The following is a 10467-nucleotide window of genomic DNA, read 5'->3' on the forward strand; positions in this document are numbered from 1 at the left end:
CTGTAGACCAGGCTGGCCTCAAACTCAGAAATCCACCTGCCTCTGCCTCCCAAGTGCTGGGATTAAAGGCATGCGCCACCACGCCCGGCAAGAAGCCTTTTTCTTTTCAGACTAGTCTCTCCCTTCACAGTCTTCCTGGACACATACATGTGGTTGTTCTGGTCCCATGTCCTCTCCAGTTCTTAGCTTTCTAAATAACTAACTCTTGTAGTAAGTGTGTGGAGCCCCTCGTGGGTCGGGTCTGCTCACGTCTTTACCTGGTCCTACTGAGCCGTTTGTCCTTGTGTTGTTGCTTGACAGTAGAGATCAGTCAAATGTGGCTGGCTGCCTTATTTTTCCTTTAAATACCTAAAGCTTTATTGAAAGACATCTTGGTCCTTTCATTCATGTGTTTTAAAAGTAATGTTTATTCTTTAAAACATTTAGTGTATGTATGTGCGTTGTAGGGGCCAGGGGACACCCTCAGGTCTTGTCTTAGACATGGTCTCTTGGTTGATTTCTGTTGCATTCACCAAGCTAGCTGGCCATACACTTCGGGAATTCTGACTCTACTTCCCATCTCCCGTAGAAGCCCTGGGATTACAGATGGGTGCTCTTCTGCAACCAGCTGTACTTGAGTTCTTAAGAGTCAAGCTCATCTTTGTGTTTATGCAGCAAGCCTTTATCCACTGAGCCAGTGCCCAGCCCTGTTCATGTGTCTTCTATGGCAGTGTCTACACTCGCACAATAGGTTGAACAGACATAGACAACTCAAAGGCAGAAGAATTTATTTGAATCATGACCTCAGGGATCTCAGTCCATGTTTGCTTGCTCCCATGTTCTTGAGACTATCATAGTGTTTGTGGTAGAGGGGGTTCTTCAAAAGGAATCAGAGAGCGGAAGGCCAGAAGAGGCCAGAGACAAGAGGCCCTGCAAGATTCCACTTCTAGCAATTTACTTCCTTTAGCTAGCTCCCCTCTCTTGAAGTTTCCTTTGCCTCCACAATCTCCCCAAACAGTACCTTCACCTGAGTTCATGAGTGACAGAAGACATGTTGCGATGTGATTCCATTAATGATAACACCTACATCTTTATCTTCTTTATGTTTTTAGAATAAACTTGTCAATTTCCACAAAAGTCATTGGGGGTGTGCTGAGCATAGAAAGCAATGTGAGGAGAGTTGACATCCTATCGATAATTAAGTTAGTTGTGTGAGCAGATGTCTTTATCCATGTATACAGGTTCTTTTACCTCTTTTCAGCTCAGGTCATGGATTTTGACTGTTAAGCTTATTTCTGAGTTTCCTTCTTTTTAAAATTTTGAATAAACATGAACTTTGAAACCTTTTTATTTTGCTCTGAGAATCCAAAAGGATGTTTATTTGAGACAGGGTTTCTGTGGGTAGTCTTAACTGTTCTGGAACTTACAATGTAGACCAGGTTGGCCTCAAATACACAGACATCCACTTGCCTCTGCCTCCTGGGTGCTGGGATTAAAAGCGTGCACCACTATGCCTGGCTCAGAAAGACAATTGACCTGTGTTTTGTGTCTTTGCTCAATTTGCTTAATATTTTATAGGCCCTTTGGATATTTCTAGAATAGTTACTCACTTTAAAATAAACATGTTTTTATTTTCCCTCTCCCTTCTGTTTCTTTCCCTTACCTGTTACCTTTCCTAGGCCTCCCGTTTCAGAATAGAAGTGTTTGGAATAGACGCCCTTTCTTCTTTCTCATCTTAACCGCAAGCGTCAGTAGCTCACCATCAAGTATAACACTAACCAGATTTCTTAGATTTTATTTTTTTAATTAAAATTTTATTTATTTCGTGCTGGTTTCAGACTTAGGGCAGTCCTCCTGCCTCAGCCTTCTGAGTGCTAAGATGACAGACACGGGCTTCTGCACATGGCCTGTCTCTTTGTGGTTTTCAGTAGGAGCTAGAAGCCTTCCCTACTTTCAGGCTGTGAAAGAACTCCTTGAGAGTTTCTAATATGTTCTGGTTTCATTCTCTATACAAAAACCATCCATTGGATATCTCCCTGATTGATCTAATACCATTTATCAATTAGTCCACATTTCATCATTGATTTACAATTCCAGTTTTGCCGTGTAATAAATTCCCATATTTGGCTCTCATCCTGTTGATCTGTCTGGTGCCAGAACGATAAACGAATAGACCAATAGACAGGAGTCTTTTCGTGTTGGATGGTATGATTGACAGAGATTGACAGATTGTATGATTGTATGATTGACAGAGAGCATACTTCTGCTTGTTTTCGTTTTCAGTGCACCTAAGATGGCACTGATGTTTTCCTCCTGCCATTCGCATGTACTTCTTGTTAAATTAATTTCTAGGCGCTTTCATGTCTTTCTATGTGATCTTTGTTCCTGCTGTAGTAAATTAGAATTAAAAAAAAACAAAAAACAAACCATGAATGTGTAGATTTCGGTATACTAGCTGATCCCACGCCACCCAAATGAGTTCTTTTGTTGCCCACAGGGGCTTTCCAGTTGGTTCTCTTAGTTTCTCAGGTCTATAATCATTTCTTCTACAGACTAGTAATTACTCCCGATTTCTGATTTCTAAACCTCTAATTTCTTTTGCTTTTCTGCCACTAAATGGTTTCACAACACCAATAAATTGGAAGAGTTTTAAAAGCAAATGTATTCTTAAGTTTCATTAGGGCTTCTAAAAACTAAGAACAAACACAGACTTAATGCTATTTTACTCCTTTGATGCAAATATTATTCTACACCAGACCTTAATTTTATGCATGTGACTTTGCTAACCTGTGTATGTATATGTGTGTGTGTGTGTGTGTGTGTGTGTGTGTGTGTGTGTGTGTGTATGATTCACTAATCCTGTGCTGATAAAGAATGACAAGAAGGGGGCACAGAGAAACATGTAAAGTTTGTGTCTTTTCTGTTGGGTGCCTACCTAGCTGTCTACTGAAAATGCCCATCATTAACTTGGCCAGAGACGCATCAGCCCACAGCCCGAGGTTTCTTCCATATTTCTGCATTTCATCACCACCAGCAAAACCACTCCAACTTGCACGAAGTCGTCTGAACAGCTGCCCGGGTAAATGTGGGTACATTTATATGTGGATTTCACTCAAGCAAATGGCCCAGTGTCAAACAGGAGGCTAGAACTAGAACTGAGTTGGGGGCAGGAGTGTGGGGAACATCCCAAACCTTTTAGATTTCAAAAGCATGGGGGACCCAAAATATGGCGCTATGCTAACACTACGCACATCACCAAAGCGAAACGCGTTGCTGTCTTCTGCAGTACGTTTTCACTGCTCGTCAGAGCTCATGCACAGGGGCCCATGCCTTCCTGAAACCCACCCACTGCTCTAAAAGGGCCTGTCCTACCTTCCGTGATCGACACAGGCAGAAGGAACAATTGATGTAGTCAGAAGAAGTATTTAGAAAATGTTCTGTGGCCACAAGGCCACGCTTCTCATGTTCTGTAGCCTTTAAGGCTTGGCACAGCTCTTCCACGATCAATATGATAATTTCCACCTTAAACAAATGCTTCCTTGTGTAGGAGAAGGAAACGGTGCCCCCAAGCCTATTTTTGTCTCTCTTGCTTTGTCCAAAAAGGGCTAGTCAATCACTTCTTCTGTCTGCACTTGGAAAGTTAGTGTTGGCAAGGTCTGAACTGGAAGGTGAAAAGGTTGGGGCTGGCTTCAGAGGGACAGGAGGTGGGTAGCTCCGGGACATGTGATATATTTTCTCCTCCCAGCATGAGGTGAGCTTAAGGAGGCTACTCACTAGGTTGTCCAAGCTGGACTTGATTGCTTATACTGGATTACAGAAACCAATATGGGCACTGTTTGGTTTTGAATGCCAGCGTTTCTGCCTGCTCACTGAATGAGCTCAACCTTTCCCTGATCAGTCATCTCCTCTATAAGACAATACTGACAGTGCAGACACTCTGTGAGGCCCCAGCGGACCAGCACATGTCTGGAGGTTACAAAAGGAAGCAGCAAGGAGGGAAAGCGCCACAGATCAGCACAGTGTTCAGCACCTGTGCCACCTTGTAAGCTTCCCACGTCATCCCAGTGTCAGAGAGGGGATAGTCAATCCAACTCTGCTTAAATGGAAACCTTGGAAAAATTCCATTCTCGGGGCTGCGGTATAGCTTAGTCCGCAGTGACGTGCTCGCCTTGTGAGAGTATTGAATGCAAGGAACTTGTGCCAATATGCTGGAGGTGTTGGCACACACTTGTTATCCCTGCACTGGAGAAGCAGAGCTGGTGTCTCAGTGGTGAGCTCCAGGGCAACAAGACCCTGCCTCTCAGAAGTGGATGGTGTGTCTGAGTATGACCCCAGAGCCTCTCTAGCCTCTGCATGCTTACATTGGAGGATATGTGTTCTCTCTCTCTCTCTCTCTCTCTCTCTCTCTCTCTCTCTCTCTCTCTCTCTCTCTCTCTCTCATACACACACCACACAAACACAACGCACATTGTCTGTCTGCCTCTCTCCTTTCAGTTCTTTCTGCAGGCACACTTTACGGCATTGCTTAAGAACAATCAATCAAACAACAGCAACAAAACCCCAAACCCCAAACCCCTCCTACCCAAGCATTACATAATGTCATTCCCTCCCACCCACTAAAGTACTCCAGTTTGTTTTTTTCCTGGTTCACTTGTGTTTCATTAAGACAAGCAATGATAGCCACATTTTAAAAAGTAAAATACTGTGAAAGTGGCTTGAGTACCTTTCTCTGCAGGTAATCCTGTCCTGTCCAAATTCCCTCCCGCTAGCATTCGTTTTAGGAAAGAACGCCGCTACAAGATGGCTGATTACACCTCCTATGGAGTTAAACCCTGCTTGTCATCTTTAGGACTTGCAAGCTTGGTATTTTTCAAACTGTATTTACAACCAGTTGGAGGATTGTGATTATTTTTAATATAACATTTTTATTAATTCGTTGAGGATTTCATACAATGTATTTTGGTTATACTCATCCTCACACCTCCCCATGGCTTCTCCCAGATCCACTCCCCAACTAGACACATAACCTTGTGTCCTGCTCTCTCTCTCTCTCTCTCTCTCTCTCTTTCTTTTGGTCCACTGAGTGCAATTTGTGCTGACTATATACTTCTAGATGTGGGATCACCCACTGAAGTGTAGCTCATCTACCAGAAGCCACGCCCTTAAAGAGAACAGATTCCACCCCCCCCTTCTCAAAGCTCTCAACTGTCAACAACTCCACATCTAGGAGTGGGGGCTCTTGAGCCCCGCCCCTCTCCATTCTAGAATGTTGTCTGGCTATCCCTACAAAGATATTTTTTAACAACTTTATTGGAATAGGAACTATCACAGGCATCATATATAACAAGAGGAAGTCTTTTGTGACATTTCTATTTGTTTTATACACCTACGTAGGAAGTTATGTGTGTAGTGGGTTGTGACAGAGTTGTAACAGACTACTCTTTACTGTCTGGGTCCCAAGCTAAAGTATCACCCGCACTGTGCAAGCTGGTCAAGGCAATGTCTTGTTCTACTAAGTTATTGTTTCTCATATTCATTGTAAACATATTCATACTTTTCAAAAGAATGGGCATACAAACTCAACAAACACACTAGAGCATCCTGCCTGAAGTTGTAGTCCTGTCCATGGGGCAAATGTGAGCCTGTCATGTCAGTAATGGTTTGTTATAGCTCAATAAGCACTTTCAAGAAGCCTGCAGCACGGGCTGGAGAGATGACTCAGCGGTTAAGAGCACTGACTGCTCTTCTGAAGGTCCTGAGTTCAAATCCCAGCAACCACATGGTGGCTCACAACCATCTATAATGAAATCTGATACCTTCTTCTAGTGTGTCTAAAGACAGCTACAGTGTATTTACATATAATAAACAAACAAACAAACAAAGAAATCTTAAAAAAAAAAGAAACCTGCTTGGCTTTGCCCTTCTAGACCTATATCTTGCTTAAAAATAATATACACACATATTATTATTATATATTGTACATAATATAATTTTAGAATATAATTTATAATTTATATAATATAATTTTATATATTTAATGTATAAAACAGCTTTTAAAATCTCAGTGTACAACCTTGTGTAAAATTTTAATAAAGTCAACATGAGTACACAGAAATTTTTTAAAAATTCTTTTTTTGTGCATCCCATGTGTGCCTGGTGCCAGCCCGGGTCGGAAATGGGGTTTTTGGATGTCCTGAGACAGGGGTTACACGTGGTTATGAGATGCCATGTGGATCCTGGGAATAGATCCAAAGTCCTCTGCAAGAGGAACAAGTACCCAGAGGTTAAGTAACCTCTAAGCCAGATTCTCTCCAGACCCCCAGCCTATTTTTCTGGCACAGTCTTGAACAACAAAGACTATCAACATTGTTGCAATGAAAGCGTGGATGATGATGGTTTGGCTCTGATAGTAACCAAGAACTGGAGAAGGAAAAGTGTACATTAGCCTTGTCAAAAAGTCACTAGTTTGACAATAGTGTATATATTTGCTTTCATTGTCTTTTAAAAAAATTCTTGTGTGTGTGTGTGTGTGTGTGTGTGTGTGTGTGTGTGTGTATGGTGCACATATAGCAGAGGTGATTTTCAGGAGTGGGTTCTCTCCTCACATCATGTGGGTCCCAGACATGAAATTCAGGTCACCAGGCTTTGTGGCAACTGCTTTCTTCACCGTGGAGCCAGCACTAGCATTTGAAGATCCCATGGACCTTTACAGTTGGCCGAGTTGTCTCCTTATTTAGTTATTGTTTATTATGCGTATTGTGTATGGTAAATAGTCCTTCTTTGTTTGTCTCTCACTGGGAGCTGCACTCTTTTATTTTTATTTTTATTTTTTTTTACCGTGTATAGCAGAGGTACAGGCAGCATCAAGTACTGGTCCATAAGCTCTTACCTTGGAGGAACCGGGAGCCTGGGACACAGTGTGTCTGCACTTGAACTCTGAGTGTAGTTGAAGGAATTCAAACTATACACACACAGGAAAGAGCCTGGAAGCAGAAGACACACACACAGGCTGCTTTCAAGTCTTGCATCCATCTTCCTTGGAAACTCAGTAAAGAAACCACTGCCATTTTACCATGGCAGGAAGGAATTCGAATGTATAACCCAAACTCATGGAAAGAGCAGGGGTGCCAACCAGGGTGGTCTCGGGTTCAGGGGTGCCAACCAGGGTGGTCTCGGGTTCAGGGGTGCCAACCAGGGTGGACTCGGGTTCAGGGGTGCCAACCAGGGTGGACTCGGGTTCAGGGGTGCCAACCAGGGTGGACTCGGGTTCAGGGGTGCCAACCAGGGTGGTCTCGGGTTCAGGGGTGCCAACCAGGGTGGACTCGGGTTCCTTTTCTCTCCAAAACCCTAAATTCAATGCTAAACTGTAGAATTGGCACTAAAATAATTTGAAGGTTACTTGAAGATGATTTATTGTAGGAGCTTGTGATTTTTAATCTAGATTTGAAAATATTTTTTAAGATCTCACACTTCATTTTTCAGACAGATAAAACTCACAGGTTGGTGTCTTGTTTTGGTTTTTTACTTTCCCTTCTTAATTAATGTAAGTCTGAACTATCTGGACCAAGTGGTTTCAGTACAACTTCTGACTCTCTTTCTGGTCAGGGAAAGTGCCTGCTAACAGTCACAACTTCACCAAAAAGCCCTCCACGTGGCTGATTTGACTGTGAACCTTGGACCTTGTGTCTCCCTGTCCCCTTTTCAGTTTCGTAGGGAGTGAGCAGCACATTCAGATCAACCAGGGGTTCAAATAACTCAAATGACATAGAGCAAGCTCATGAGAAAACACTCCTGCGCCTTTCCACAGAAGGGGTGCCACAGAGGTGTGTACTCTATCTTTTCAGAGAAAGTAGCTTCAGGATGTTACATTATCTGGGACTCTACAAGTTCCTAGCCCAGGTGATGTGGGGAAAGATGGGTTCCTCAGTACCTACCATTGATGTTGGCAAAAAGCTGAACCTCTTCCAGGGTGTCCAGCTGCTTCTCAGGACAGCTGGATACACAGAGAGCTGTGGGACCAAGGCCCCTGTCTTTGACTTCAAGATTGCAGGCATTCATAAAGAACACGTGTCTAAAGATGGAGGAAAGAAAAGCATGCTTCAGGGCACCGATTCTCATTGGTGTCACTGTGGGTTTTGAAAATGTAGCATACACCACCACATGGGGGCATGACTAAGGCAAACTTAGCCAAATGCGGCTAAAGAACAGAACATTTAGCCGGGCAGTGGTGGTGCACACCTTTAATCCAGCACTCAGGAGGCAGAGGCAGGCGGATTTCTGAGTTCAAGGCCAGCCTGGTCTACAAAGTGAGTTCCAGGACAGCCAAGGCTATATAGAGAAACCCTGTCTCAAAAAACAAAACAACAACAACAAAAAAAACCAAACAGAACATTTAAAAAAACAAATGGGGGCGCCTTGTGAACCAGGTTCAAATGTGAGCAAACATTTCCTGTTCTAGGCTCTGCATCTGAGAAGTGGGGAAATTAACAGGAGTTACCTGAAGTGCCCCTTAATGGGAAACTGCTCCTAAGTCTTCAAATATATTTCAGAGAGTGGCAGAACTCAGGGAAATGACCACTGGAAAGGAAGGGAGCTGGGGTTGGGAATTTAAGGCAGCATAAGAGTCAGGACAGCATGGAGACCTTGCCTGGGGCAACTCAGTCACAGAGCTCCCTGTTGTCACAGTTGCTTGACTCCCGGATACAGGCTGCTAAAGTCACAGGAATGCAGAGGAAGAACCCTGGGGGCTGACTGAGAGGTGAGCATGTAGTGGAAGAGTCTAGAAGCCTCTCTCCCTCCATAGGGGATGGGAGGAAGAAAGTTTGTACAGGAGAAACGGCGGGAGAGATTTCCTGGGTGAATGACTCCCTCAGACTTTATTTTGTTTAAAAATTTAAAATTATGTTAAAATATACATCAAGTTTGCATCCCTAATCACTTCCAGCACGTAGTTCAGGGCACTAAATGCACAGATGGTTCTGTGTAACCGTCCCCGTCTCCAGCCTCCGGAAACTGTTCCAATAGAAAAGAGCAAATCATTCCCCCTCCTCCACCAACTCAGGAAACCACCAGTTCACTTTTTATTTTTGCCTCCAAAGCATAATGCACACTATAAGTTCGAGTTTGAGACAATGTCAGGGGAACAGTAAACATCTGCTAAGCAATGGTTCATGCACAGGTTCACTGGATCCTTAGAACAGCCTGGAAAGATAGGCATAATTACCAGTTTAAAAAGGTGAAAACTGGTCTCCGAGAGGCTAGGGACTCCAACCCAGATCACAGAACTGAGACGTAGCAGCGGCTGAATGTCAGCCCAGGACTGGCCTGCTCTACAGCTTCTTGCTTTTTTAAGATGGGTTGACGGAGTTTCAAATAAGAAACATCCAAGTTCTTAAATGAATGCAAAGTTTTGAAATAAAGCCCTTCTCTAAGTGGGAGCCCTAACCCCCCAAAGACTTACTTTTTTAGAGTCATGTCCTGCCCGGAGAGGGGGGCCCCTTCCACTGGGGAGTTCTTCTTGCCACACACGTTGCCAAAGCTGTCGTATCCAAAGAGCAGTCTTCCTGCTGCCCCGGCCACCACCGAATAACCCATGATGAACACCTGGCAAAACCCAAGGGCGCGCACGTGACTGCCGGGCCACAGAGAAAGCCGCCGCCCCTCACATCCCTAAAGATGCTAGTGTGAAGCACAAGCAGATAAATGAGGAGCCTCTGCATCTCCATGGCCCTCCCTTTCCCAGCAGCAACTGCATCACCCAGGGAGGGTCCAGCTTTGTGAATGCTGGGGTAGCTGGGGTAGCTGGGGTAGCTGGAGTAGCTGGAGTAGCTGGAGTAGCAGGTGAGAGGGCGGATGCCCTAGCTCACCCAGATTCCCCTCCTCTTTGTCTTCTTCAAGAGACGGTCACCTTTTCATTTTTCTGACAGACTTGACTGGGATAACTTCATTTTTATCACTTCAGCATGTCTGGGTTATCTAAGTGCATTGAGGCAGTGCTAAAATTTTCCTGTGTGCTTATGTGTGTGGTTCGCATGTGTGGGTGCACATATGTACATGCATGCATATGTGAGAAGGTCAGAGGATAACTTTGACTGTTGATCTGCAGACAATATCCACTTGTTTTTTTGTCTTTGTTTTTGTATCTCTCTCTCTCTCTCTCTCTCTCTCTCTCTCTCTCTCTCTCTCTCTCTCTCGATCTATCTTTTGAGTCATGATCTCTCTCTGGCTTGAAACTCAACACAGGCTAGGCTGGCTACTAGTGAGCCCCAGAGATCCATCTGCCTTCACCTGTCCCCACCTCTGATCAAATTCACATCCCCTAACCCCAACTACCAACACTCACTTAGTGCCTGAGCTAACAAGCATCCCAGCTTTCTTTAGAAAATGTTTCTGTAGGGCTGGTGAGATGGCTCAGTGGGTAAGAGCACCCGACTGCTCTTCTGAAGGTCCAGAGTTCAAATCCCAGCAACCACATGGTGGCTCATAACC

The 10467-nt window shown here is 44.2% G+C and overlaps 1 protein-coding gene across 2 annotated transcripts in view; it reads right to left on the reverse strand.

Annotated features, from left to right (window-relative positions):
* Window positions 1–10467, reverse strand: part of Slc44a3 (solute carrier family 44 member 3) — a 76994-nt gene that overhangs the window by 61135 nt on the left and 5392 nt on the right. For both annotated transcript variants that reach the window (XM_021196611.1, XM_021196612.2), the window contains exons 3-5: window positions 9440–9582; window positions 7914–8050; window positions 6869–6962 (exon numbers count right to left, since the gene is read on the reverse strand). In XM_021196611.1, the coding sequence (XP_021052270.1) occupies window positions 6869–6962; window positions 7914–8050; window positions 9440–9582 (374 nt within the window). The remainder of the gene's footprint in view (window positions 1–6868; window positions 6963–7913; window positions 8051–9439; window positions 9583–10467) is intronic.

Source organism: Mus pahari, chromosome 4 (genome assembly GCF_900095145.1).
Source record: "Mus pahari chromosome 4, PAHARI_EIJ_v1.1, whole genome shotgun sequence".
Classification (NCBI taxonomy): domain Eukaryota; kingdom Metazoa; phylum Chordata; class Mammalia; order Rodentia; family Muridae; genus Mus; species Mus pahari.